The 25,392-nt window shown below is 41.5% G+C and overlaps 1 protein-coding gene across 1 annotated transcript in view; it reads right to left on the reverse strand.

Moving 5' to 3' along the window:
* Positions 1 to 25,392, reverse strand: part of GABRR3 (gamma-aminobutyric acid type A receptor subunit rho3) — a 44,663-nt gene continuing 19,271 nt past the window's right edge. The window contains exons 5-9 of the mRNA XM_061134372.1: positions 21,488 to 21,570; positions 20,326 to 20,466; positions 14,187 to 14,339; positions 6,303 to 6,499; positions 1 to 303 (exon numbers count right to left, since the gene is read on the reverse strand). Of these exons, the coding sequence (XP_060990355.1) occupies positions 1 to 303; positions 6,303 to 6,499; positions 14,187 to 14,339; positions 20,326 to 20,466; positions 21,488 to 21,570 (877 nt within the window). The remainder of the gene's footprint in view (positions 304 to 6,302; positions 6,500 to 14,186; positions 14,340 to 20,325; positions 20,467 to 21,487; positions 21,571 to 25,392) is intronic.

The following is a 25,392-nucleotide window of genomic DNA, read 5'->3' on the forward strand; positions in this document are numbered from 1 at the left end:
TCAAACATAAATACTCCAGTAGAACAAATTAAACGTAATGTACACAGTGGGAAATAAAATCCTTGAATAGGTGTCAATGACATGGTTGTTCTCCAGAATGATTCTACCAACCTGCCCTCCTAAGGATTTTCTCCTCTTTATCCGAGGTGAATCTGCACTGAGGTTGCTTATGCATCTTGCTTGCAAGGCGTCCTCTTCTGAGTGTACAGAAAAGGAAGTCTGGTCCATGTCAGTCTTACTGTCACGGTAACAACCATCGAAGGCCATGGCTTGAGTTGCCTCAATACTGTACATTCTAGAAATCTAACAAAAAGACTTTATTAGTAAGTCATGAATATGGTTTTAGGAGAAGGAATTACAGTCAAAATCTAAACAATCAGATTTTTAAAACAGTTTTAATAAATACAAAGAATGCTTTGCTTAAAGAGTAAAACTCTAGTTTTGCTTCTAGTGTCTGATTAAAAGTCATTCTCATCATAAATGGAAAACGTCATCTTAGACATCCATTATTAATATGGATTTAAGGAGCTATCATTATACAAATATTTGAGCATTATACAAATAGATGTACCACAACTGTAATTGAAAATGCTTTCAATTTAGTCCTGGCCTGATAGACTGTAACACTCAATGTTTGTTTCCCCGAGAGGGAACATTGTTTCAGGTGTTTCTTTTTGTTTCTGAGTAGTGTGAATTGTTTGCTCTAAGTTTGTGAATCGAAATGGAATATGATGTATCAACTAAATGGACTTGTTTTTCAATGTAGTTTTCCTTTTTAGAAAAAACATAGCAGTGTGCTTAATCTGTGTGTTTTTTTTTTTTTTTCCATCCCAAAACAGAATAATAGCATCTGGCGATCCATTTATGCTTGAATGTGGGATGGAGGTAGCCAATGATTTTGCCTGCTCTTTTAAAATGAAAATTGGTCAAGCCTTCCCACTTTTGTTGAAAAGTACCTTTAAATGTTATTAACACAGCTCAATTAAACAAGTTGAAATTGGCTTTTTTTTTTTTTAAAGGAGTGAATTATCACTGCTTTCTGGCTCCAGTGCCTGACTGAATGTAAGTACTATATTTCTTAAAGGTTTTATTCTGAGGGAGATAGTGGTTCTCCCTGGGACAGAGGCTTCCCTGGTGGCTCAGATGGTAAAGCGTCTGCCTGCAATGCGGGAGACCTGGGTTCGATTCATGGGTCAGGAAGATCCCCTGGAGAGGGAAATGGCAACCCACTCCAGTACTCTTGCCTGGAAAATCCCATGGATGGAGGAGCCTGTAGGCTACAGTTCATGGGGTCACAAAGAGTCGGACAGCGACTTCACTTTTTCTTTTCTGGTACAGAGCTGTGTCCCAGAAGCAGCTATCACTAATTGCTTTCTGAGAAAACAAAATCTCTTTTTGATCTATAGGGAGGTTTAAAACTGAACAAATATGGACAGGCTACTGTTGGATGAAAGTACTCTGAATTCCAATCGGAGGCTGCAGAGTAAATTCTGCCAAAATGTATATTTCATTTGTACTGACTCAAAAGCCTAATATTTTACTGAATTCAAGACACATAGGGACGATATTGTGAAATCAGTAAACTAACCAGCGAACCATATTCGAGTTATGTTGTCCCTTTTTGTTTTAGTCCCGGAAACTTTCCATAGTAAGATGAAAATGGGTAAAATAAACATGAAATAGCATCAAGATTGAATTACTAACCAATGGCCAACAATAACATTAATAATATATTCAACTCTGGATCGGAGGATAGAATAACTATGTATAGTCCCCTTGGTGGTTTTGCTAGCCACCCAGAACGCTGCTGAGTCGTCTCACTGAGCATCCACACTTTTATCTTAAGAAAAATGTCACTGCGGTGCTATGCACAGTTATGTCTAACTCTTTGTGACCCTGTGGACTGTAGCCACCAGGCTCCTCTGTTTGAATTCTTCAGGCAAAAATACTGGAGTGGGTTGTCATTTCCTACTCCAGGGGATCTTCCCAACCCAGGGGTCAAACATGGGTTTCCTGCATTGCAGACGGTTTCTTTAATGTTTGAGTCATCAGGAAAGTCCCAAAAATGTCATTAGCATGTTAAGAAAAGATAGACTCTTCTATGAAAAACAAGGGTACCATTTTCTTTTTCCATTATGATAATTTAGATTTCTAAAACTGATTAAGTACACAATTTACCAGCAGGCTGCTAATTTCCACAAGTAAGTGAGTTGGCTGTTTCAACAGAAAGAGCTTTTGAACTGGTCTTTATTTTTTCTCTCCAGCTTACAAATTAGCACATAACTAAGGCATATTATAGCTAAAGTGTAGATCTGAGTGTCTTAGACTGAATTCTAAGTCCTAGAATTAGGAAAACATTTGGGTGAAGGAATAAGAAATAAAATATTAATACCTTCCTTTCTCCTTTCTGGGCAAAGGTCAACACTAGGGACAGATTTTCCATGGCCCTGGCTGTTCTCCCAGCTCTTGGTGTCTGGGGGCTGGGATGGGGGGGTGGTTGGGACAGGTGTGTGGTGGTGGTGATGGGGTGGTGTTGGGGTGGTGATGGGGTGGTGTTGGGGGGCTGGTTGGGACAGGTGTGGTGGTGGTGATGGGGTGGTGTTGGGGTGGTGATGGGGTGGTGTTGGGGGGCTGGTTGGGACAGGTGTGTGGTGGTGGTGATGGGGTGGTGTTGGTAGGAAATGAGCTTTGCTTAGTGCTAGGGGTGGTTTAGTCACTAAGTTGTGTCTGAACTTGTAACCCCAGGACTGTAGCCCACCAGGCTCCTCTGTCTATGAGATTTCCCAGGCAAGAATACTGGAGTGGGTTTCCATTTCCTTCTCCAGGGGATCTTCCTGAACCAGGGATCGAACCCACATCTCCTGCATTGCAGGCAGATTCTTTCATGGTTTCACAGGGAGGAGCTCTATAGCCTAACATTCCTGGTCTTTCCTATCATCCCTCAATCACTCCACCTGATGGGTTTGGAGGAGGGAACTAGCATGTGTGGCTTAGCCCCTTTGGAGTTACTTTTGGATCTGCATTGCTGTCCAGGTTTATTCTCTGAAATGAGGTAAAGGAGACTGTCCCTACAGAGAAATCCTGAATCATCAAAATTTTCCTATGACCAGGGAGAGTAAGTACATTGAATACAGGGATGAAATATTAGTGGGACCCCCCTGGCTCACAGATCTAAGGCACTTTCTCCAAACTACTTTACCAGTAACAAAGGTAAGATCATCACATCCATCTGTCTGGCTGCTACATCTCTCTCTCCCTCAAGCTGCTTTCCCAGCTGAGCTACAGAGAGGAGAGCTATCATCGATTAGCCCCCAAACCTTCAGATAGATCTTTCTTCCTTGTGTCTCACCAAAGCATCCCAGCCCTTTAAAGATCTCAAACAACCTGTTCCCAAAACTGCTACTCCTTCAGAGCATATGCTCTGGGCACTAGTCACAATAAGAATGTAACATTTGTGTAGTGTGACATAGTTTGCAAAAATTTCAGGTGCATTTATTATAACATTTGATCTTCACAACAAGGTAATAGAGAAGAAATTCCACGTTTTGCAAATACAGAATGAGACAGTCTGGGATACTGAGCTAAGTTGTTAAGTTTGGCATCACTTCTGACTCCAAATCTGTGCTCTTTCCTTTGTCCCACAAACATGTGAAGGGCAAGTAGGACTCTCTTTTGAGATAATTGCACCTTTGAAGGAGGCTTAGAATGGTGGTTTCCAGAGGCTGGGTGGGGGGAGGGGAAATGGGGAGTTGTTTAATGGGTACGGAGTTTCAGTTTTGCAAGGTGAGCACTTTCTGGAGATTGGTTGTATACAACAATGTAAATATTCTTAATACTACCAAACTGTACACTTACAAACAATTCAGATGGCAAATTATATGTTATGTGCATTTTACTACAATTAAAAATAAAAAATATCTTTTAAAGTGAATGATGCTTATTAACTCAAAAGAATCTCTTCTGTGGTACATAGAAGTTTGTGTACAACTTGATCAAGTGAAAAAAATTCAGGTTATGTGAGCACAGATGTTCTGGTGGGGGTGGTTGGGGGTACAGGTGAGAAGGCAAAGATGTAGGTATTTGGGAGTCAAAGGACTAGATACAGGTGGCCAAAATCACTGTAGTGCCTCTTTCTTCAGGAAAGAAACTACTCCCCACACAAAAACAAAACAAAATAAAAAAAGAACAAAATTCTTTTTCTCATCACAGTTTTCTCTTTCACTTCACAGCTTACCTAATCATTGCTGTTCACAGCGTGGCTGTGGATCAATGGAGTCTGGGCCATCTTAGAAATGCAGACTCTTAGCTCCCACCCAGACCTACTGAGCGAGAATCTTAAATCCCAGGTGAGGTGAGCGTTCTGATCACTGCATGCTTGTCTAAAACCTGATTTTCTCACACCTGCATAGCAATCACTGTGGGCATGTATGTGACAGAGACACCTACTTCCGTGCTGTCGACAAAAGGAACTAAAGAATCTCTGATGAAGCAAAATCAGCTTCCATTACAGCTTTGACTCAAAGGATATGAAATTTTAAAAATGAAGTAGCATTATAGGCGATCTGAATTGCGATTGCAGGTCTGCTGGCTGTGGATCTTTCAGCAAATTACTTCACATCACTAAAACGCTTCTGTTTCAGTTTAAAAATAGAGATAATAACCTCTCTAAGGCCCACATCATGGAGCCAATATGAGGGTTCAGTTCAAGAAGAGGATACAAAAATGTTCTTTTTAAAAAGGATGAAATAATCTCAGTAGAAGTATAAAAAATATTAAATAATGTTTTGGTGTGTATAAATACTCATTTAAGAATTTCTTCTTAAACCAGTGTGAATATATCACATTAAAATTATTGCATATTTATATATACACATCCTATGAATATATATATATATATATATATATATATATATATACACACTATACACACACACACACACACTTTGGCCATATACAATACTTTGGCCACCTAATGCGAAGAACCAACTCATTGGAAAACACCCTGGGGCTGGAAAATATTGAAGGCAAAAGGAGAAGAGGACACAGAAGATGAGATGGTTGTATAGCATCATTGACTCAATGGACATGCACTTGGGCAAACTCTGGAAGATGGTGAAGGACAGGGAGGTCTGGAGTGCTGCAGTCCATGGGTTTGCAAAGAGTTGGATATGACTCAGCAACTGAACAACAACCACACATATATATGTGTATCAGATTAATTTGTGTGTATGTATGTATGAATACACACATATTAATTTGATCCGCTAGGTTTCTGAAGTAAAATAGCATGTTTCAGTTCTCATAACAACAGGAAATTGGTGCCCCAACCCTTTGTGAAAGAAGCAGGTAGAGATCAATCAATCCAGATTGATAAAGCAATGTCACAAGAAGTATGTGCCAACACTTAGGACCCAGAAGGCACCTTGTTCCCTGTATATGGTGAAGAGGAGAACCTTCCTTTATGCTCTACCACTCACCTGAGTGACAAGAAAAGAAAGATAAATCCTAGCTCTTGGTGGAGATCTATCATTTACTGGTTGAGAGCACAGCCTTTGGAGTTGGAGAGCTCCAGAAGCATATCCTGATTCCTCTTAAGCTGCGTGACCTTGGTCAAGTTACTCCCCAACTGCTCCTATTTCACCTCTGTGAAATGAAGGCGATAAAGTACTGACCTCTTTGGGTTACAGTGAGAATGAAGTAATATAATATGTTGGGTGGTTAGCACAAAGCCAACAGATAAGAAACACTCATTAAACGTTAGCGATCATCATCACTGGGCTTCCCTAGTGGCTCAGATGGTAAAGAATCTGCCTGCAGTGCAGAGACCTGGTTTAATCCCTGGGTCAGGAAGATCTCCTGGAGAAAGGAAAGGCTACCCATTCTGGTATTCCTGCCAGGAGAATTCCATGGATAGAGGAGCCTGGCAGTTCATGGGGCCACAGAGAGTCGGACAGGTTTGAGTGACTTACACACACATACACACCATCATCATCATCTCCATGAAAGGATGCGGATTTGTACACCAACCCCTTCTTTTCGAGGGTTAGAGTCATGCAGGGGAGCACAATGTGAGAAATTCCTCTTACAGAAAACCTCCCGGCAAAACCTTCCTTTGGGATGCCAAGGAAACCAGCCAGCACAGAGCAGAAAGAGTAAAGTTCAAGATCATTCGTCACAAACTTGCATTCTGCCAAGTTACACGAACTTCATACAAGGGTTGCAATGCTTCCAGGAGAGGGAGTGGATGAGGATAGCCTTCTTCACATTCCGAAAAGGATCCGGCAGTGAAAGCAAGGCAGTACCTTCCCGGTCTTCTTGAATCGTCTCCGCTCTTCCACAGTGGTGAGGTAGTTCACGGCTGCGTACTCAATGACCGACAGGAAGACAAAGAGGGAGCTGACCCACAGGTACACGTCCACAGCCTTGACGTAGGACACCTGGGGCATGGAGGCACTCACCCCGGAGAGGATCGTGGACATGGTCAGCACCGTGGTGATTCCTGCCATGCAAGAACAGTGATGAGCTCAGTGACAGCCCCATTCAGCTTCAGGGTCCAGGGCCAGAGGACACCAGGGGGGCAATTTCCAGGTCGCTATCTGCTGATCACAGGTGTGTGAGGGCCGTGGAATCTCAGCAGGTCAACCAAGTACAGCTTGAGCCTAAGCCAGAACCTCTCCTTGGGTTTCTCTTCCTGTGTCTTTTTCTTACCCTCAGCCCCGCTGTCCATGATGTTCCCCTTCCCTCCAGCTAAAGTTTCCAGAGTCAGACGTGTCCCTAAGGATTCATGGCTCCCACCCTTAGCTGGGACTCTTTTAACCATCTCAGAAAAGTAAAAAAGTATTCCATTTTTAAAAATTCTTCTGAAAGATGGTAACGACAACCCTATATGCAAAACGGAAAAAGAGACACAGATGTACAGAACAGACTTTTAAACTCTGTGGGAGAAGGTGAGGGTGGGATGTTTTGAAAGAACAGCATGTATATTATCTATGGTGAAACAGATCACCAGCCCAGGTGGGATGCATGAGACAAGTGCTCGGGCCTGGTGCACTGGGAAGACCCAGAGGAATCGGGTGGAGAGGGAGGTGGGAGGGGGGATCGGGATGGGGAATACGTGTAAATCTATTGCTGATTCATGTCAATGTATGACAAAACCCACTGAAAAAATAAATAAATTAAAAAAAATAAAATAAAAATTCTTCTGAGATTGTCTATACCAATTTTTTCAGATCCTGCACAAATGCATTAATATACGATATTTGTTTTTCTCTTTCTGACTTCCTTCACTCTGTATGACCATCTCTAGGTGCATCCATGTCTCTGCAAATGAGCCAGTTTTGTTCCTTTATATGGCTGAGTAATATTCTGTTGTATTGTTGCAAGCAGAAATAGAGACACAGACATAGAGAACAAACATGAGTATCAAGGAGGGAAAGGGGGGAACATGAGTTGGGAGGTTGAGATAGACACATATACACTGTTGATACTATGAATAAGATAGATAACTAACGAGAAACTGCTCTGCGGGGACCTAAATGCGAAGGAGATCCAAAGAAGAGGGGATATTTCAAAGGAGAGTCAGTATAACTGACTCACTGTGCTATATAGCAGAAACTAACGGAACACTGGAAAGCAACCACACGCCAATAAATTTTTTTAAATTGAAAGATAATTGCTTTACAGAATTGTGTTGGTTTCTGCCAAACATCAACATGAATCAGCCATAGGAAAAAAAAGTCTTCTGAAAAAGAAATTAATTCTAAAACCATTTCCACCCCTATTCCCCATCATGTCACAACTTTTACTGTTAAAAAAGTATCTTCATGTCAATCTTCAATCTTTCGTTGGCCAGGGAGTGCTCTTCCGCGGCGTTAAAGCTTGCTGTCCCTGTAGTTTTCTTTCACACAGAATACTCACAGCCCATGGTCATTGCTATCGCCTTGTCCCTTGTTACTGAAGCTACAGCTCAGCTGAGACTCAGATTCAAAGCGTGGTGCTAGAGGCTTGGTTCCGATAAGTCTTTACTAAGCAACTGCTAAACACCAGTTACTTTTTCCCCTCCCTCCCGTTCCCCTGTCTCCTATTGTTCCCACTTCCTCCCTACTATTCCCTTCTCACTGCTTTCTCTTTCATTTCCTTTTCTTCTCTTCCTTTCCCTTCTTTCATCCCTGCAATGGGCATCAGAGGTAGTGAGATCAAGATTCTGGGGGACAAGGGAGAAAGGAGCGACTGAGATTTCCTTAATAAAAATGACAACTTTAGGGGAGATCTTCTGTGTCTACACTAATTTCTCAGAGGGACGGTGCAAGAGTGCCGCCTGGAGAGAAAGCCTAGTATTGTAAATATGCGAAATGTATGCTGGCTGGCGTGGTTTTCTTTCTTAACTTCCCACCAGGGAGGTGCAAATGGAGTTCTTAATGATTTTTATAAGTTGTGAGGACATTTTAATGTCAGCAGACAGAGTCCCAAACAGCAGGAAGAACACAGTGATTTACTCCTAAAAGGTTCAGACCCCGCAGGTGGATGGCCCTCACCCACACATTCCTACCTTTTCACCAAATTCTATCCTTCTGTGAGGTTTTCATCTGAGGGAGGCCCATATCAAAGACAATGACAGTGCTACAGAGCTATTCAATTTCAAATTAAGTTTTTTCCTGTGGATGGTGGAGACCAAAGCAATTTGGCAATCTGACAGTCACCGTGGGTGGACCGGAAATCTCACCTTCACATGGATTGGAACTCCAGAATAAGAAACCTAAATGCTTCCCCAGCAGGTACCATTACATGCAGGCCACCGACCCACTGAGTCTCAGGTCTCCCCAGCAGTGGTCATGTCAACAGTGCATGTTGGTAGATACCGTTAGCATTCCTTGCTACATAAACATGGAGCTATGAAATTTTTATTAAGGTATGGGTGTATGTATAGCTGAAGCTGAGGTTAATAAGTACAACTTGTTTGCCTTTATTGAATGTTTACCCACCACACACCTAGGTAAATATTAGCCACACATGGCAGAAAAGAAATATGAGTGCAGAGTGGCTGATTAGCCTGAATTTTGTCAGGAGCAGAATTGAAACCTTCTCTCTGAATATAGAAACCCATGCTTTTTTTCATGCAAACCTGTGGCCTCTCACTCTGAACCTGTAAAGGAAACTTCCTTTTGTTTTTAAGATTATAGACCAGTCTCTATATATGGAGTATCTCTGAGACAAGATGCTATAAAACTGAGTGTAGAATTATGTCAGGAAGCATGAAGGTATTTTGTGCTTTTCAAGAGGCCAGAAGTCTTATTCTGTCAGGATTTCACTGGTAAAACTATGAAAATCCTAAATGAACATTCCTGTTTAGTCGCTTACTTTATTTGTGCAAAATTTTTAAAATGTTTCCTCTTACTGGGTTTTGAAGATATGGAAGATAGAACTTGATTTTTTTTTCAGTGACAGTAACATGAGGCTTAGCACATGCAATAAGGGTTTAGAAAAACACACAAATACATGCTCTTGTCATGTATTTCAAATTGATGACTGTTGAGTCAATAAAAGGGGATTGGATCATTTATATTTGCAGATAGCAATAAACTAGCAGTCATTTTCTTTAAAAGGGTGCTTAGTCCAACTAAATAATGGTAAGTTTATTTATTTTTAAACCAGCATTCTAGATTTTTCTGTTTAAAAGAAGCAAATGGGGAAGGCGGGGAGTGGGGAGAAGGGAGTAAAGGATGAGAAAACTGATGTATAAATTCCTAAAGCAATAGAATTTAGAGTGAGGAGTATTACAGCTACATTAAACACACTTATTATGTCTTGAGCCATCCCTTAGAAATACATTAATCTTGACAAATTGTATTCCTTCTAAGCCCATTAAAGTTAACACTGCAATAAAGGAGTTTTGAATTATATGAAGTGAGTATTTAGTCAAAGAAAGGGCCTGTGTTGGAATTAGAGAATTATCTTCCCGCCTACTGAAATCGCTATGCATAGGTAGGAAAGTATTGAGACAATATTTAGCCTGGCCCCTGGGACTCAACTTCCCTGAGCTGTGCAGTTTCTCCCCTCTATTAATTCTTAAGATCACATATGAGATCGTAGGAGCCCTTTAGTGAGGGAAGGATTGTTTATCTATTTTTGTTTCTCATTGGCTATGTCTTGCCACACATGTCAGGGGTGTGGGGCACCATGCCAGGAAAGGATGGCGTTTCCTGAACTGGCAGAAGACTAAAGAGGTGGTGACTGACAGACAGCTCAGATCAGACTTCAAGTGCCTCTGGGAGGTAGGCGGACAGTGAGAGAGAAAGCTCTGAAAGAACTTCAGCATGATCTCAGCTTCTGAGTGGATTAAATGGGATGCAATGCAAAGGCCATTGGATTAGGAGTCAGAGGGGGAACTAGAGAAAGGAAGGAAGCTTTGGTTGAATGCTTCGGGCATTTGTGAGGGCATGAAAGCCTACAGATGACACTTAGAACCACTAGGTCAGTTCACCCCCTCAGTAGCTGTGCTGTAGGGAGCTCGTTTGAAAGGAAAAATGTCTATATTCATCTTTAAATGAGTAAAAACATTTTCCCTGTGGGCCAAGGCAGAAAGAAAATATTAAGTGATGTAAGGGAGAGGAAGGTAGGCTGGATACCCCAATACTGCTCTTTGGACAGAAAGTACCAACCATTATCTCGCAGATGTGCCGGAGTCCACTGCATAGATGTTCTAGTTACTTCCATAATGGTAAAATGAATAGCTTCTAAGTATTATTTTCCAGGTATGTGGCATATCCTCCATTATGCATTTTTCTTTATGAATGAATACATGTCTGAAAGTTTTAGTTGCCTTCCTCTGCCAGGAAATATCTATTTCCTGATAGATGACCCCATTACTTCATACATTGTATGTGAAGGGGATACCCAACAGGAATGCAGAGGGGCCCAACAGGAATGATGGAGGCAAGCAAGGAAGGAAGAAGATGAGAGAGGGGAGAAGAGGACCCTTCATGACAGTAAAAACATCCTTGAACAATTCTGTAAGAGTTCTTCACTCTTTCTCCACGTAAAATTGAATGGAATCATAGACTAGTATTTTAAGCCAATACATAGTCTGAATTATGATTGCTTTTATCTCTAGTAATAGACTTGCCTAATCACAATTGATACTCTGTGCTGTTCTGCCTCTGTTGTTCTTTATCTGAAACGTGACAGACGTGGAAGGGTTTTAACCTGCAAATGATTCATCCTCAGTCAGCAAATTAACCCAAATGCAGAAGAGTCTTAATGAGAAATGAATCATCATTGTTTCCAGTTAATAGCAGCTATTAAACACATGGTGGGTGAAATATTGGCAGTCTGACAAGTATACATTAAGCACAAAGTACATGCAGGGCACTGTGCTAGTCACCATCCTTGAAGAACTCATATTCTAACAGAGAAGACAAGATGAGCTGCCAAGCCACCCCACAGCTGAACATGAAATAGATGAAGCAGGTCCCTTAGGATAGATACACAGTGCTCTGTGGTTCAAAGATGAGAGAGATCATAACTGCCTGAAACCAGCAGTAAAGGCTTTTGGCTTGTTTAGAAATGGCTAAATTTGCCAGAGAAAGACAGGTAGGGAGGGCATTCCAGGAAGAGTGGGAGTCAGAACAAATGTCCAGAAGTGAGATAAGCAAGATAGGCATGAGGGCCTGTTTGAGAACACTGAATCTTCAAATTGATTGAAGCTTATTAGGGTAAGTCTGGGGGCTCAGGCAGTAAAGAATCTGCCTTCAGTGCCAGAGACCCAGGTTTGATCCCTGGGTTGGGAAGATTCCCTGGAGATGGAAATGGCAACTCACTCCAGTATTCTTGCCTGGAGAATTCTATGGACAGAGGAGCCTGGTGGGCTACAGTCCATGGGGTTGCCAAGAGTCAGACACAACTGAGCTACTTTCACTATTAGGGCAAGTATTTTGGGGCAGGGGTGTGGCTGAAAATTTGGCAAATCAAAACACAGAATACTCAGTTATCTTTGAATTTCAGATAAACAATGAATAATGTTTCAGTATCAGTGTGTTCCATGCAATATTTCAGATGTTCCTATACTAAAACATTATTTGGTGCCTAACTAAAACACAAATTTAACCCAGTGTCCTGTATTTTATCTGACAAACCTCAAGGGACACCTTGAATTCCAAGTTGAGTATATTTAAACTCCAATCACGTGTGAGATTGAGAGTATGATGATCACATTTGTGTCTTAGAAGTTTCGCTCTGGTGGTAGGGTTGAACTTGGGCAAGACGAAAAGGAGGTGAGCTAAGCAATAATTACAAGGCTTCTGCAAGCCCAAACTCTATCTTTGTAAAAAGTAGTAAGAGGTATCCCTTCCTCTGGAGGATGTCACGCCAAACCATGTGCCAAGGAGCTTGGGCTGGATCTCTGCACCCCTCGAGGTGCACCTGTAAGTTAGGAGTTTGGGAGTAACAGATACACACCACTATATATAAAAGAGATAACAACAAGGACCTCCTGCATAGTGCAGGGAACTATATTTAATATCCTGTAATATCCTATCATGGAAAGGAATCTAAATCACTTTGCTGTATCCCCAAAACTAACACAACACTGTAAATCAACATTCAATAAACAATTAATTAATTAAAAAAAAAAAAAAAAAAACAGAGGGCAAAGAACCTGAGGGTGGGAGGAAACAAAAGCCTGAAAACAGAGTAATGTTCTAGAAATGTTTGTTCTATTAAAATGAAGTAGGGACACTTCTGGTTTGTATATTATTTTATATAAATCTGCCTAGCAATTTCCTAACTCTGGAGACACAAGAAGCACAGAATTTCAGTGTTGCACATTCAGTCCAACCTGCCTGAGAGCCAGCTTTTATTGCTGTCATTTTCATGATATAAGAGCTAAGCAGTCAGCTTCAGGATCCCATTGAAACTCGTGTCCATAAACCTTTAGAGACTGAATGCCTTTCTCCTTCTGTCTCAAGGGCTGGAAATGGGCCTTTAGTCTCCTCTTTGGGTCTATACTGCCCCGCTGCTGTCAGGACCAGGCTTGTCTGATATGAAGGAACAGCCACAATAATTTAGTTACTCATTCAGATGGTATTTTTCCCCTTAAAGACATTCAAGACTCAAATGCTTGTGAACTGAAACTTTTAGTAGGGGAAAGAGGTGAACAAGTCATTAATGTTAATGACAATTTATGTCTTTCAAATATCTTTAGAGGTATGCATATAATTTGTCAGCATTAACTTAGAAATCACTCCTTCTGGAATGAATTGTGTGATAATTACGATGACTGTGAACCACTTATAACAATCTTCTCCCTAAATAAAGCATTATGGGTAAAAGAACAGAATCAGCCCAAATGAGAGAGTTCTCCCCCAAACCAGCCAAGAAGGCAGGTGGGATTGACTCCTGGGTTCTCATTAAGTAAGATATTGTCTCAGTACTTAGCTTGGCAACTCCACTCTGTAAGGACTCAATCAAAACTGCTAAGTGGGTCTGAAGTGGTTTCCATAAATCTGCGTGTGTGACAGTGGCTTGTGATGTCTCTAGATAGAGTGACAATCACACCTATTAATGAGGTGGCAATGTTTCCCCATTTGAAACCTCTGAAGTGCCACGACACCTAAAATTCTGCTGCAATTGATTCCGATTTTAGTATTTATTAACCGGCTATGCCCTAATTTTTTTAAACTAAGGCTTATGTTTCCAAATTCAAGCATTCGGCTCTCCAAGAGGTAATTTATTAAGGTACCAATAGTAGAGTGTGAATTCACTTGAACTGAAAACTTCTGCAACGTAAGGGTTTGTCAGGCAAAGTGAAGTGAACTTGGGCAAGAGATGGGGCAGTTTTCCTGAAAGGCAGAACAGAGATATTTGTGAAGTGAGGCTGTTTATGCTTCATCACTTCACCCTCTCTCTCTTTCCTATCCTCCACCTTGGGTCAAGTTGGTGCAGTCTTCATACTGAATGTCTTGGTTTCCGAGGAAAGAGTCCAGCTACAATTTGCCCTATAGCTGTCAAGTCAAATACTGAGTGCACATCATAACTGTCCCTACTAACCCATCACCCTCTTTGCCTCTCCACGTATCACCAACTCACCCACCCTCCTCGTGGATGCTAATGTTAATGTTAATGCTAATGCTAATGTTAAATGTTAATGTTTATCCCACATTAACATTTCACAAAGGTACAGAAAGACTCACCCAAGGAAACTCTTGCGGGGACAGCTCTTCGGTCGATCCAAAATGAAACCCAGGAAAGCATTACCATCAACATGGCTGGGAAATAGGTTTGTAGGACAAAGAAGAAAATATGCCTCCTTAGCACAAAGTTGATGAAAAGCCTATTATACCAACCTACGAGGAAAAGCCAAAGTTTTCATCAGAACAGGCTTTTTTTGTGTGGAAATGCCATACTTAGTGATAACAACCTGCTTCTTTAGACTCCAAGCTCTTAGGTAACATGGAACTTAACCCACCCTTGTTTACCCAGTACTGGGATAAGACCTGGGCCTCCAATGTTGGTTGAACTAACTGAACTGCAGTAGGTTTAATTATCTGACTCAAAGATTCTCCTTTAAATTTCATATCTGCTGTTCGGGGATGAATGGTTATTATATTTTGTGGGATGGCCTTTAAAGACCTTTCTCCAAAACGTATTGTGTTTGCAGTGTTTCTGCAGGTGAAAAAGTCTTCAATATATGACTAATGACTGATGCAAGAGCCAATAAACCATTTATGAGCTATAACAAGTGAAATGAAACATTTCATCTGGAGGAAAAGATTCACGGCAGCTCCTCTGTCATTGGATTCCAAGTTAGGATCCAGATAACTAGGGATTCAAAGAGGGGCTGGGGGAAGGGAGTATCCGTAAACTGTTTTTATTATTTCAAAGTTTCAAGGGTACCATTAATTTATCTATACTAATCTGCTGAAAAGTAGCCAAATGGTGTTTCTTCGCCTCTTGTTGGAATTATATAAACTCATGTCGGTATTAGTTTGTACTGATCAAAGCACCAATGTGGTCATGTCAATACGCATAGTTGTTTAGTTTCCCATTTCACATTGGCTGCAAGGAACCAGCCTTGGTTCCTTGTTTAGAAGGTAAGAGCATGCTTTTGGACCATCTATAGGACTTCTCTGATGCCACTTCCTGATAGCTACATGTTAGATTCTATATGATAACTTATGCTTATTTTACATTTTTCTTTCTCACATTTCTCTTTCATATCATCTTGCTTTATTTTACAACCAATGCCAATCTTATTAAATCTTTTCTAAAGTAAGCAATGAATAATGAAAAAAATGAAAATATACCTTTTATAAATAAGTGGTAAGATTAATTTTTCCATTACAAATGCAGTTTACTGTGATCCAAATTATTCAGGTCATAGAGACTATAGGTTAAAAATAATAAAATTAAATTATAGAAGTTGCAAAGTTGGAGAACTCTTCTACTCCCTCAGTAGTAATTTCTTAACCCAAGATGGCAAACTTACGAGACAGATCGGGCAAACATTTAGGCACTTAGCCTAAAACATACACCTAGTCAATCTGCACTGACTTTGCAGACTATATGCCTAGTATTCTATTCTTAATTAGTTGCTGGTTACCCGTATTTTTCCTACTTGTTTTAGTTTCTCTCACTATCAGTTGATATGCTTCAGGAACACTAAACAATTTCATTACCAAGGGTAATAAAAGATACATGATGTAGTGTACTCTAAAGTCAAAATATGCCTCTTTTTTAAGCTACTCATTGTCTTGTATTACCCATGTTACAGCCCACTTTATTACAGTTTGCAACTGAGAACTTTGATTATGGCTATAGAGTGGAATAATAGCACCTCTGATGTTATAGCTTCATATAATTATTGTGAGATTATAAGGGATAACGAAAAGCTGGAAAGTACTTCATAAAGACACACTTACGCATATGCTTTTATGTTCTGAAAAGTATTTAGGTAACGAGGTCTTTTTTAACCCATAATTTTCTGAATAATTTTTTTTTTGGCAACCAAGCAGGAGACATGTTGCTCTGCCCTGCAGTTTTTCTGGGAAGGGGAGATGAGGGATAGTTCTGTTGTTGAAGTTGTAGCTGGGAAGAGCTCCCTTGACCCACCGGGAAAGGTAGTGCTGCTCTGGGAAGGGGTGGAGCTCTCATTTCGGGAGTGGAAAAGGGTAGGACTCTATTTTTATATTTGACTGCTGATAGCTCTCTAGCTTCACTTCTGCTCCACACCTGGGAAGGCTAGGAAGAGAGCCAGATGTTCTCTCTGTACTGATGGGAAGATCAAACCATGCAAACATGGCCCCATGCAAGGAGCCCTCACTTGAGTCCCACTTTCTAAGCACCAAAGAACCCCAAGTCAGAGGCCCCTTCCTGTTCTCTCAAGACATTTTCAGATGTGCTTTGAAGCCTTCCCTGCTTTCTCTAGACAACCTCATTATGTGAGCAATAAATCTCTTTATACCCTGTCAGCATCTGTGTGCCATCACCAGTTTTGACATCTGAACCAAATTTTGGGTGGAAGTGTCCACCCCCCTCCAGCTGGTTGCCACATGGTAGAAAAAAAAGGAAGTTTATGAAAGAGAGAGAAGGGCTGGAGAACTGGCAGCAGGAACATGGAAGAGGCGGGCAGTAACTGGGCAGTTAATCCAAGACAATGTTCAAGAAGATTTTTATATCCAAAGACTGCCACCTTCTATGGCCTGTTGATGCGAAGGCTTCATTCTGTGTTGAAAGGCTAAAGATGATGACGTTGATAAAAATGGTGAAAATGATAGCTACTAGCTAGTATTTTTTAAAACAGAATCCTAAGTTATTGTTAAGTTAAATTATTAAGTGTTAAGTTATGTATCCTCACAAGTCTGCAAGGTAGAAAGTATTATGAAGCCAACTTAAGGATGAGGAAATTGAGGCTGAGGGAGATCAAGCAACTTGTCTAAGATTACATTTCTGATCAGTGGTAGAGCCAGGATTGGAACTCATGCAGTCTCTAGAGCATGTACTTCTAGCCCCTACATTATTCTGCAATAAAGATGAACTCTTCATTGCATCCCCCAAGGGCAGCAGTCATTTCTTTTTCCTTCTAAATTAACAGGGCATGATTCTGAGGGACACTGAGAGGCATGAGGGGACAGAGGTCCGCATCAACTTGTTAATATTGACAAGCATTGGTGAAGGCAATGCCAAGGGGAATAAGTGAGGACCTGGTGGCTCAACTCTCAAACAGAAGCTAAAGTTTCATAATTGTAACTATACTTCTGACTCTTGTAACTGAGCCAGAATTGTAGTCTTTTTCTGTATAGCTGATTTAAGAGGGGCAGTTATGGTGGTTGTTTTGATGATAGGAATTAAGACAAAATATAAAATATTTTTATGAAACTAATAGGTTTAATTTGAGAAAAACACTTGAATTTGGCTCTCAGGTGACCTTGTTTGGTAATTCATGGATAATGTGAGGAAGAACTATTGCCTACTTGTGAACTAAAATAAACTTCTAAATGCTGATCTTTTTGAAACCTAAGAAATGCTTGAATGAACTCGGATATCATTAATGACTTGATATTTGAATATAACTTTCAAAATGCTTTTTTCTTCTCTTTTAAAAAAAGTAATGTTAGAGGCCCATTTTGGGCTCCCAGGTGGTGCTGGGGGTAAAGAATCTGCCTACAATGCAGGAGACTTGGGTTTGATCCTGAGCTGGGAAGATCCCCTGGAGAAGAAAATGGTAACCCTTTCCAGTATTTTGCTGGAAAAGTCCTATGGACAGAGGAGCCTGGCGGGCTACAGTCCATGGGGTCACAAAAGAGTCAGATATGACTTACTGACTGAGCTCACACACATACAGGGGCCCATTTTAATCTTTCTCATTATAAAGTATGTCTGTGTAACAACAAAAAAATACAGAAGTATTGAAATAAAATTGAAAATTTCCCCAATATCTGTACTTACTTCTCATAGGCATATAAAGTGCAAGAATCACTTTACTGATCAAGTCACTCAGTTGCTATTTATTGAGCATCTATCACGCCCCAGGCATGCTTGAGGTGCTGGGTGACAGAGAACAATGCAGACAGATGGATCCCTGCACTCTCTCTAGTTAGGCACTCAGACAAGAAAGCAGTCAAACAGAGATGTGTTTCAGGAGGTGGTTAGTGCTTTGAAGACACATACATGTGGAATGGTGAGAAGGGCGGTTTATTGTACACTGGATGGCTAGGAAAGCACTCTTTGAGGAGATGATATTTGAATAAAGTTCTGAGCAAAATGAGGAATCTGGTCATGAAAAAATCAGGGAAAACATGCCAGGCAAAGAAAGCTGAAAGCAGAACTCCTGCAGGTGGAATGAGGTGGGTGTGTTTGAAGACAAGCAAGAAGTGGGGAGACCAGGTCGCGGTGGTTGGTGAGGTCAGAGCCTTAGGCAGAGAGAGATCATGGAGGGCCTGTGGGCCATGATGAGAAGCTTAAATTCTGCCTTAAGTTTGGTGGAAAAACACCGCAGGGTTTTAACAGGAAAGAATTGTGCTCTTTACGTTTTCAAAAGAACACTCTGTCTGCTCTATGAAGAGTAGACTGCAGGGGCCTAGAGGAAGCAAGACATCGAGTTAAAGGTGTTTACATGATAAAGACAGAAATGTGTACAGATGGTATCTGACCTAGGGTGCTTTGACTTATTTTGACTTTATGATGGTACAAAAGTGATGCACAATCCGTAGAAACTGTACTTCCAGTTTTGAATTGTGATCTTTTCCCATGCTAGCCATATGTTCTGGCATGATGCCGGGCAGCAGCAGCAAGCCAGCTCTCGGTCAGCCCCATGATCTTGAGGGCAAACAGCTGATATACTTACAATCATTCGGTACCCAGACAACCATTCTGTTTCTTCAGTTTCAGTACCGTGTCCAATTGCATTACAGGACATAGTCAACACTTTATTTTAAGATAGGATTTGCATTAGATGATTTGCCCAACCATAGACTAATGTAAGTGTTCTGAGCCTGTTTAAGTTTGGCTACACTACTTTAGTGGATCACAATAAACTGTGGAAAATTCTGAAAGAGATGGGAATACCAGACCACCTGACCTGCCTCTTGAGAAACCTGTATGCAGGTCAGGAAGCAACAGTTAGAACTGGACATGGAACAACAGACTGGTTCCAAATAGGAAAAGGAGTATGTCAAGGCTGTATATTGTCACCCCGCTTATTTAACTTATATGCAGAGTACATCATGAGAAACGCTGGGCTGGAAGAAGCACAAGCTGAAATCAAGATTGCCGGGAGAAATATCAGTAACCTCAGATGTGTAGATAACACCACCTTTATGGCAGAAAGTGAAGAGGAACTAAAAAGCCTCTTGATGAAAGTGAAAGAGGAGAGTGAAAAAGTTGGCTTAAAGCTTAACATTCAGAAAACTAAGGTCATGGCATCTGGTCCCATCACCTCATGGGAAAAAGATGGGGAGACAGTGGAAACAGTGTCAGACTTTATTTTTGGGGGCTCCAAAAATCACTGCAGATGGTGACTGCAGCCATGAAATTAAAAGACACTTACTCCTTGGAAGAAAAGCTTTGACCAACCTAGAAAGCATATTAAAAAGCAGAGACATTACTTTGCCAACAAAGGTCCATCTGGTCAAGGCTATGGTTTTTCCAGTGGTCATGTATGGATGTGAGAGTTGGGCTGTGAAGAAAGCTGAGCACCAAAGAATTGATGCTTTTGAAGTGTGGTGTTGGAGAAGACTCTTGAGAGTCTCTTGGACTGCAAGGAGATCCAACCAGTCCATCCTAAAGGAGATCAGTCTCCTGGGTGTTCATTGGAAGGACTGATGCTGAAGCTGAAACTCCAGTACTTTGGCCACCTCATGCGAAGAGTTGACTCATTGGAAAAGACCCTGATGTTGGGAGGGATTGGGGGCAGGAGGAGAAGGGGACGACAGAGGATGAGAAGGCTGGATGGCATCACTGAGTCGATGGACATGGGTTTGGGTATACTCTGGGAGTTGGTGATGGACAGGGAGGCCTGGCGTGCTGCGATTCGTGGGGTCACAAAGAGTTGGACCCAACTGAGCGACTGAACGGAACTGAACTGACGCTACTTTATGATGTTCAGGAGGTTAGGTGTATTAAACGTATTTCAACTCATGATGGGTTTACTGGGAGGTAGCCCATTGTCAGCTGAAGAAGACCTGTATTGCAAAGATAGAAACAGCTGGGAAAAGAAGGATGATGTTATTGGTCAAATGGGAGGCTTGTTTGGACTCAGGACTATCCTCATGTGCTTTGCAGACAGCAGATGCTCAATAAATGCTCATGACTTGTCCACATAAAATACTGCACCTGTGCTGCTATAGAAAGCAAATCCACTGGATGCACTGAATTCCTCAACGAAAAACTGAGACAGGGAAATATGCTCATCGGTGTTTAGGGACTTGTTTCCATGTTTCCAGTACAGCATTAGATCCTCCTCATTGTAGGCATCTAAGACAAGAAAATAACATCCCTGCAATTAGAATGAGCTCCTGTAAGTTCCACGAGGTCCATGATGGTGTTTTATAAAGTTCTGTGGTCCAATGTCATGGTTCTGAAATATATCTTTGCCAAAAGACTGATAATACCCATATCATAAAAAAAAAAAAAAAACCTACCCAAATTAGGCCCTGATTACTGACAGAGTGTGGTTGGGTTTTCTCGTGCCCACATGATGCTTTAAAAACTCTGCAAACAGCTGCTCCCCTATCTGTGTGCGTTGTGATGTCACAGCACCGCCTCTCACTCACAGGCCTGATGCCGAGGCTTTCGGCCTCAAACTTTGGTTTTGTGACCCTCTTGGATGAAACTGCAAAGTGAGCTGGGCTTGTAGAAAATTTTCTTGTAAGATCAAATAGTGTGATAGAGAGTTTCCAATGGGTTTGGGGAGAATTGTCTCTGTAGGAGACATCCACTGAGATTCCCAGCACTTTACCTGCATCATGAAAAATTGCAGTCAGTTTTTAATAAGTCATGTCAAAAATAGCTGGGGGCGGGGCGTGTGGATCTAAGTAATTGACAGGGCTCTGGCTCGAATACCCTTTGACAGGGCTTTGACTGGGTGACCTATATCTAGAGCTGGGTTTTTCTGGGGAAAAGAGGTATGTTTAATGGAAGGTTTGGATTCATATGAGAGCATAAATGCAGAGTTTTCTAAATTTGCCACTCTATGTTAATAACATTAGCAAGAATACACCTTTTTAGGGAGCTGTTCCTTTAAAATCATTGTGGAAACTGCAGAATATGTAGTTACCAAAGCATTTTTTTTCTTGACTCTTTTATCTTTTCATCTGTGAGACAATTTGCCATCATTATTCTTACCAAAAAGACCAACCAACTGATAAGCTATTTTTGATAAACATATTTAACTTATATCAAAATGTTCACATGTTAAGAATCTGTTTATTTACTGCAAGTATGTGATGATGTGTTCAGACCACAGGTACTCACTCCTTCGGGAGTTTACACTTACAGCTTTCCAGTTCAAGGGAACAGTTTTGAGTGTCAAGAGGAAACCTGCTGAAATCCATAAAGCACATTGCTGAAACAGTTATCCTATAGGAAGAATAAGAAAAAGAAAACTGCAGGTCATTTCACCACATGGTCAAATAAGTAATGTAGCTTAAAGCTATCTGACACTCTGCCTGTTTTGTGCACCTTTGAAGAATAATGCCAAACAGGTGTTACCATCTTCTATCCAAGTAACCCATAAGGAAGCAAACCCAGGAAGGTGGGTGATTGCTTAAGACCCAGAGTTAATGAGTGAATTCCTGCTGTAAGAATTGCTTCTGATCTCACCATTTCCTGGTCAGCTTCCTCTATATTTTCTGGCTCAGATGTCTTCAGAAAAACACACTTCAAAGCGAGAAGACTTTAAATAGACTTAAATATTTTCTGCTTTTTGGAAGATTCACACTTAAATAGTTTCCAGTAATAAAGAGCTGGAATGGTGGTAATAAAAACCTATGAGTAAAGGTTTCCTTCACAAAGCAAGTTTACCTGAGAAAATTATCTTTGCAGGAGTGAGGGGAAAGCCTGCAGCATTTTCAGTTATAGATCTAAGTGCACAATGCATAATTCAGGTGCTATTAAGTCAAAGGGCTTACATACTGATGAGGGCTGTTCTTCACATTTTATATCCTCCTAGCTTTTCCTGGCTTCAGGCAGAGGCTGCTTAACTGTGGTACCCACAAAAGCAGGTCAGAGGTTCATAAAAGGCCCCTGAGCAGGTCTGCAAAAAACAACGGCAACAGCTGCTCCTACCCATGGCGACCCTCAGTTAGTCAGAGGGGAAAGTCATTTTATCTGCTGTGCATTTAATTCTACTGTCAATAGTCATGCGGGAAAATGCCAAGCCAGGGAGGGGTCTGGATAAACTTGCGACACAAAACATACTCATTTTGGCATCTTCCTGGTACTTTAGAAAAGGACTTCTGAAGTCTTTCAGTCTCCTTCCTTCAGAGTACACATAAATAAATTAACAGCCAAGGAGAGTAGGTAGACAGTGTTAAGGAAAAAATTATTCATGACACTTGCTTAAAAAATGGTAAGGTAGACTCTATTTAGGAGAGCTACTATAATTTTTTTTTTTTTTAATTGGGAGGAGAGATTGGGATCAACTCCAAACACAACAACTGGGAATTTATAGCAAAGGAAAAAGGAGGCCAGGAGGGGGGGAGTGCAAGTCAGTGGATGGAAAATTACTAAGAGGCAGCATAAGGGGTTGGGGGAACCTGGCTAAATGGACCTAACAGAATTCTGGCTGAAGGAGGCCAGGGCGGTCAGATGTCAGCTAGGGGCTGGAGAGGTGGATGAGGAACATTATCAGATATGGAGGGTGATCAGATATTGAGGATGGGGGACTCTGGCTAAACTGACTATGCAGAGACAGAAACAGAAGCTCAAAATCAGGGCCAAAGTGAGAAGACAGTTCAGAGGACACAGTAGAATTTGGTCAAGGAGAGACTCTTTGTCGGTTGATGGTGTCAGAACCAAGCCTGAAACCAGGTGACCTGGCTCTGGGCATGGACTGGCTCTGCTGTCAGCTGGAGTAGCTATGCAGACAACAATTCTGAGTCCTGTGTTCAGAGATCTCCAGACCAACCTCAGGTTCAACGTTTCCGTAGAAGGACTTATAGAACTCATCAAAGCTGTTATACTAACAGCTAATCATTTGTTGCAATGAAAGGATACCAGTTAAAGTCAGCAATGAAATTAAGATGCACAGGGCGGGTTCCAGGAAAAACCAGGAACAAGTTTCCAGTTGTCCTGTTCTAGTGGGCAGGGCTCTGTGGACAGTGCTTGCTTCTCCTAGTGATGACATATGACCACATGCATGCAGTATTGCCAATCAGGGAAGCTACGTGAGCCGAGGGGTTCAAAGCATTAACTGAGGGTTGGTCACATAGTCATGGCTGATCTTGGTCTGTAGCCCCTCCAGAGGTCAAGTTGATACCACGTGGCTCAAGGTCTCTGGGTAAACAAAGACACACTTATCAGGCAGGATATTACAAGGGCTTGTAGGTTATTTCCCAGGAGCCAGGCAAGAGCCAAATCCTTCTTTGGAATGTGCAGGGTAAGGACAATTCACCGAGCCACTTCTCCAGTGGATATCCCCTCATCAAAAAAATTAATTTAAAACCGTTGATTTCTTGGCCAGATGCTGCTGTTCAGTTGCTGATTCCTACTAAGGCTTGATTCCAGTACTTGTTAGAGTCCTAGGTTACCTCTGACGTAAAAGTTCTTATGAAAAGTGGTACTTTCCTCTCATTTCATTTTTTAAAAAACACTGACAGCTTTTTATAAAATGTCTGGTAACAGAATCTTTGTACTAGAGCGAGGAAGGTGTTTTTAATGAATAAAAAGAACATATTTTCATTGTAAACAATTACCATAAACTTGGCGGTTTGAAACAACAGAAATTTATTCTCTCACAGTTCTGGAGGCCTGAAGTCTGAAATGAGTATCACTGGACTGAAACCAAGGTGTCAGAAGGACCCTGCCTCCTCCTGAATTTCTAGGGTGAGATTCATCCTTTGCTTCTCACAGCTCCCGGAAGTCGCCAGCATTCCTGGGCTGGTGGTTGCGTCACTCCAGTCCGTCTTCACCATCACACTGCTTCCTGCTCTTCCACATGCGTCAAATCCTCCCTCTGCCTTTCTCTTACAAGGACACTGATGATTGCATTTAGTCCCACCCAGACAACCCAGAATGATTTCCTTGTCTCAAGACCTTTTATTTAATCACATCTGCATAGTTTTCCCCCACCCCCCAATAAAGTAACCTTCCTAGGTTCCAGAGATTAGGACACAGAAATCGTCTGGAGAGCTAACTTCTTTTTCAGTTTACTACTGAATCTTTCTGGGATTTCTAAGACATTTTAAAAAATGAATTTCCGGGATTTACCAAACATTTTTAAGGTTACCTATGGTAAGTCAGTAAGCACTGGACTCCTTAGGCTAAAAAAAATATTATAGTAAAGAGGGATATTATAGCATACTGCTGCTGCTGCTAAGTCGCTTCAGTCGTGTCTGACTCTGTGTCTCCCCATAGACGGCAGCCCACCAGGCTCCCCTGTCCCTGGGACACAGGCAAGAACACTGGAGTGGGTTGCCATCTCCTTCTCCAATGCATGAAAGTGAAAAGTGAAAGTGAAGTCGCTCAGTCGTGTCTGCCTCTTCCCGACCCCATGGACTGCAGCCCACCAGGCTCCTCTGTCCATGGGATTTTCCGGGAAAGAGTACTGGAGGGGGGTGCCATTGCCTTCTCCGATTATAGCATAGTGTCTGAACAAATATTTTATTTATTTTTTTGATATCCAACAGAATACAGAACTCTTATTTATCATTTGGATAGGTCCATTAGCACAGATCAAATATTTTACATTAAAATTTTGTTTTTCATTTTCAACAATTTTTAAATGAAGAAATTAGGTGTAACGTGCATGATGACTATATCCTCATGTGAAGAGTGAAGGACATACTTAACAAAATTATTTAGTTAATCCAAGATTCCAAGGCTGCTTGGTGGGGTGCAGGGTGGGGTGGCATTGGTGAGGAGGAAAAGCAGTTATGGGTACTTATAAAAAACTGTGGGTTAGACTCTTAAGGATATCCATCATTCAGCTCCATTTTGTCCAACCTGATTTCCTATCATTCTTCAATATATGCTCAGAGTGGGTACAGTTAGATTAGGAAGTCATTCTTTAAAACCCCGAAGTTAGGGGCTTCCCTGGTGGCCCAGTGGTTAAGAAGCCACCTTGCAATGCAAGGGACACTGGCCGGATCCCTGGTGCAGGAAGAGTCCACATGTCTTGGAGCAACTAAGCCTGTGTGCCACAACTACTGAGCCCACGCGTGGGAACTTCTGACGCCCACG

The sequence above is a fragment of the Dama dama genome, chromosome 31 (assembly GCF_033118175.1).
Source record: "Dama dama isolate Ldn47 chromosome 31, ASM3311817v1, whole genome shotgun sequence".
Classification (NCBI taxonomy): domain Eukaryota; kingdom Metazoa; phylum Chordata; class Mammalia; order Artiodactyla; family Cervidae; genus Dama; species Dama dama.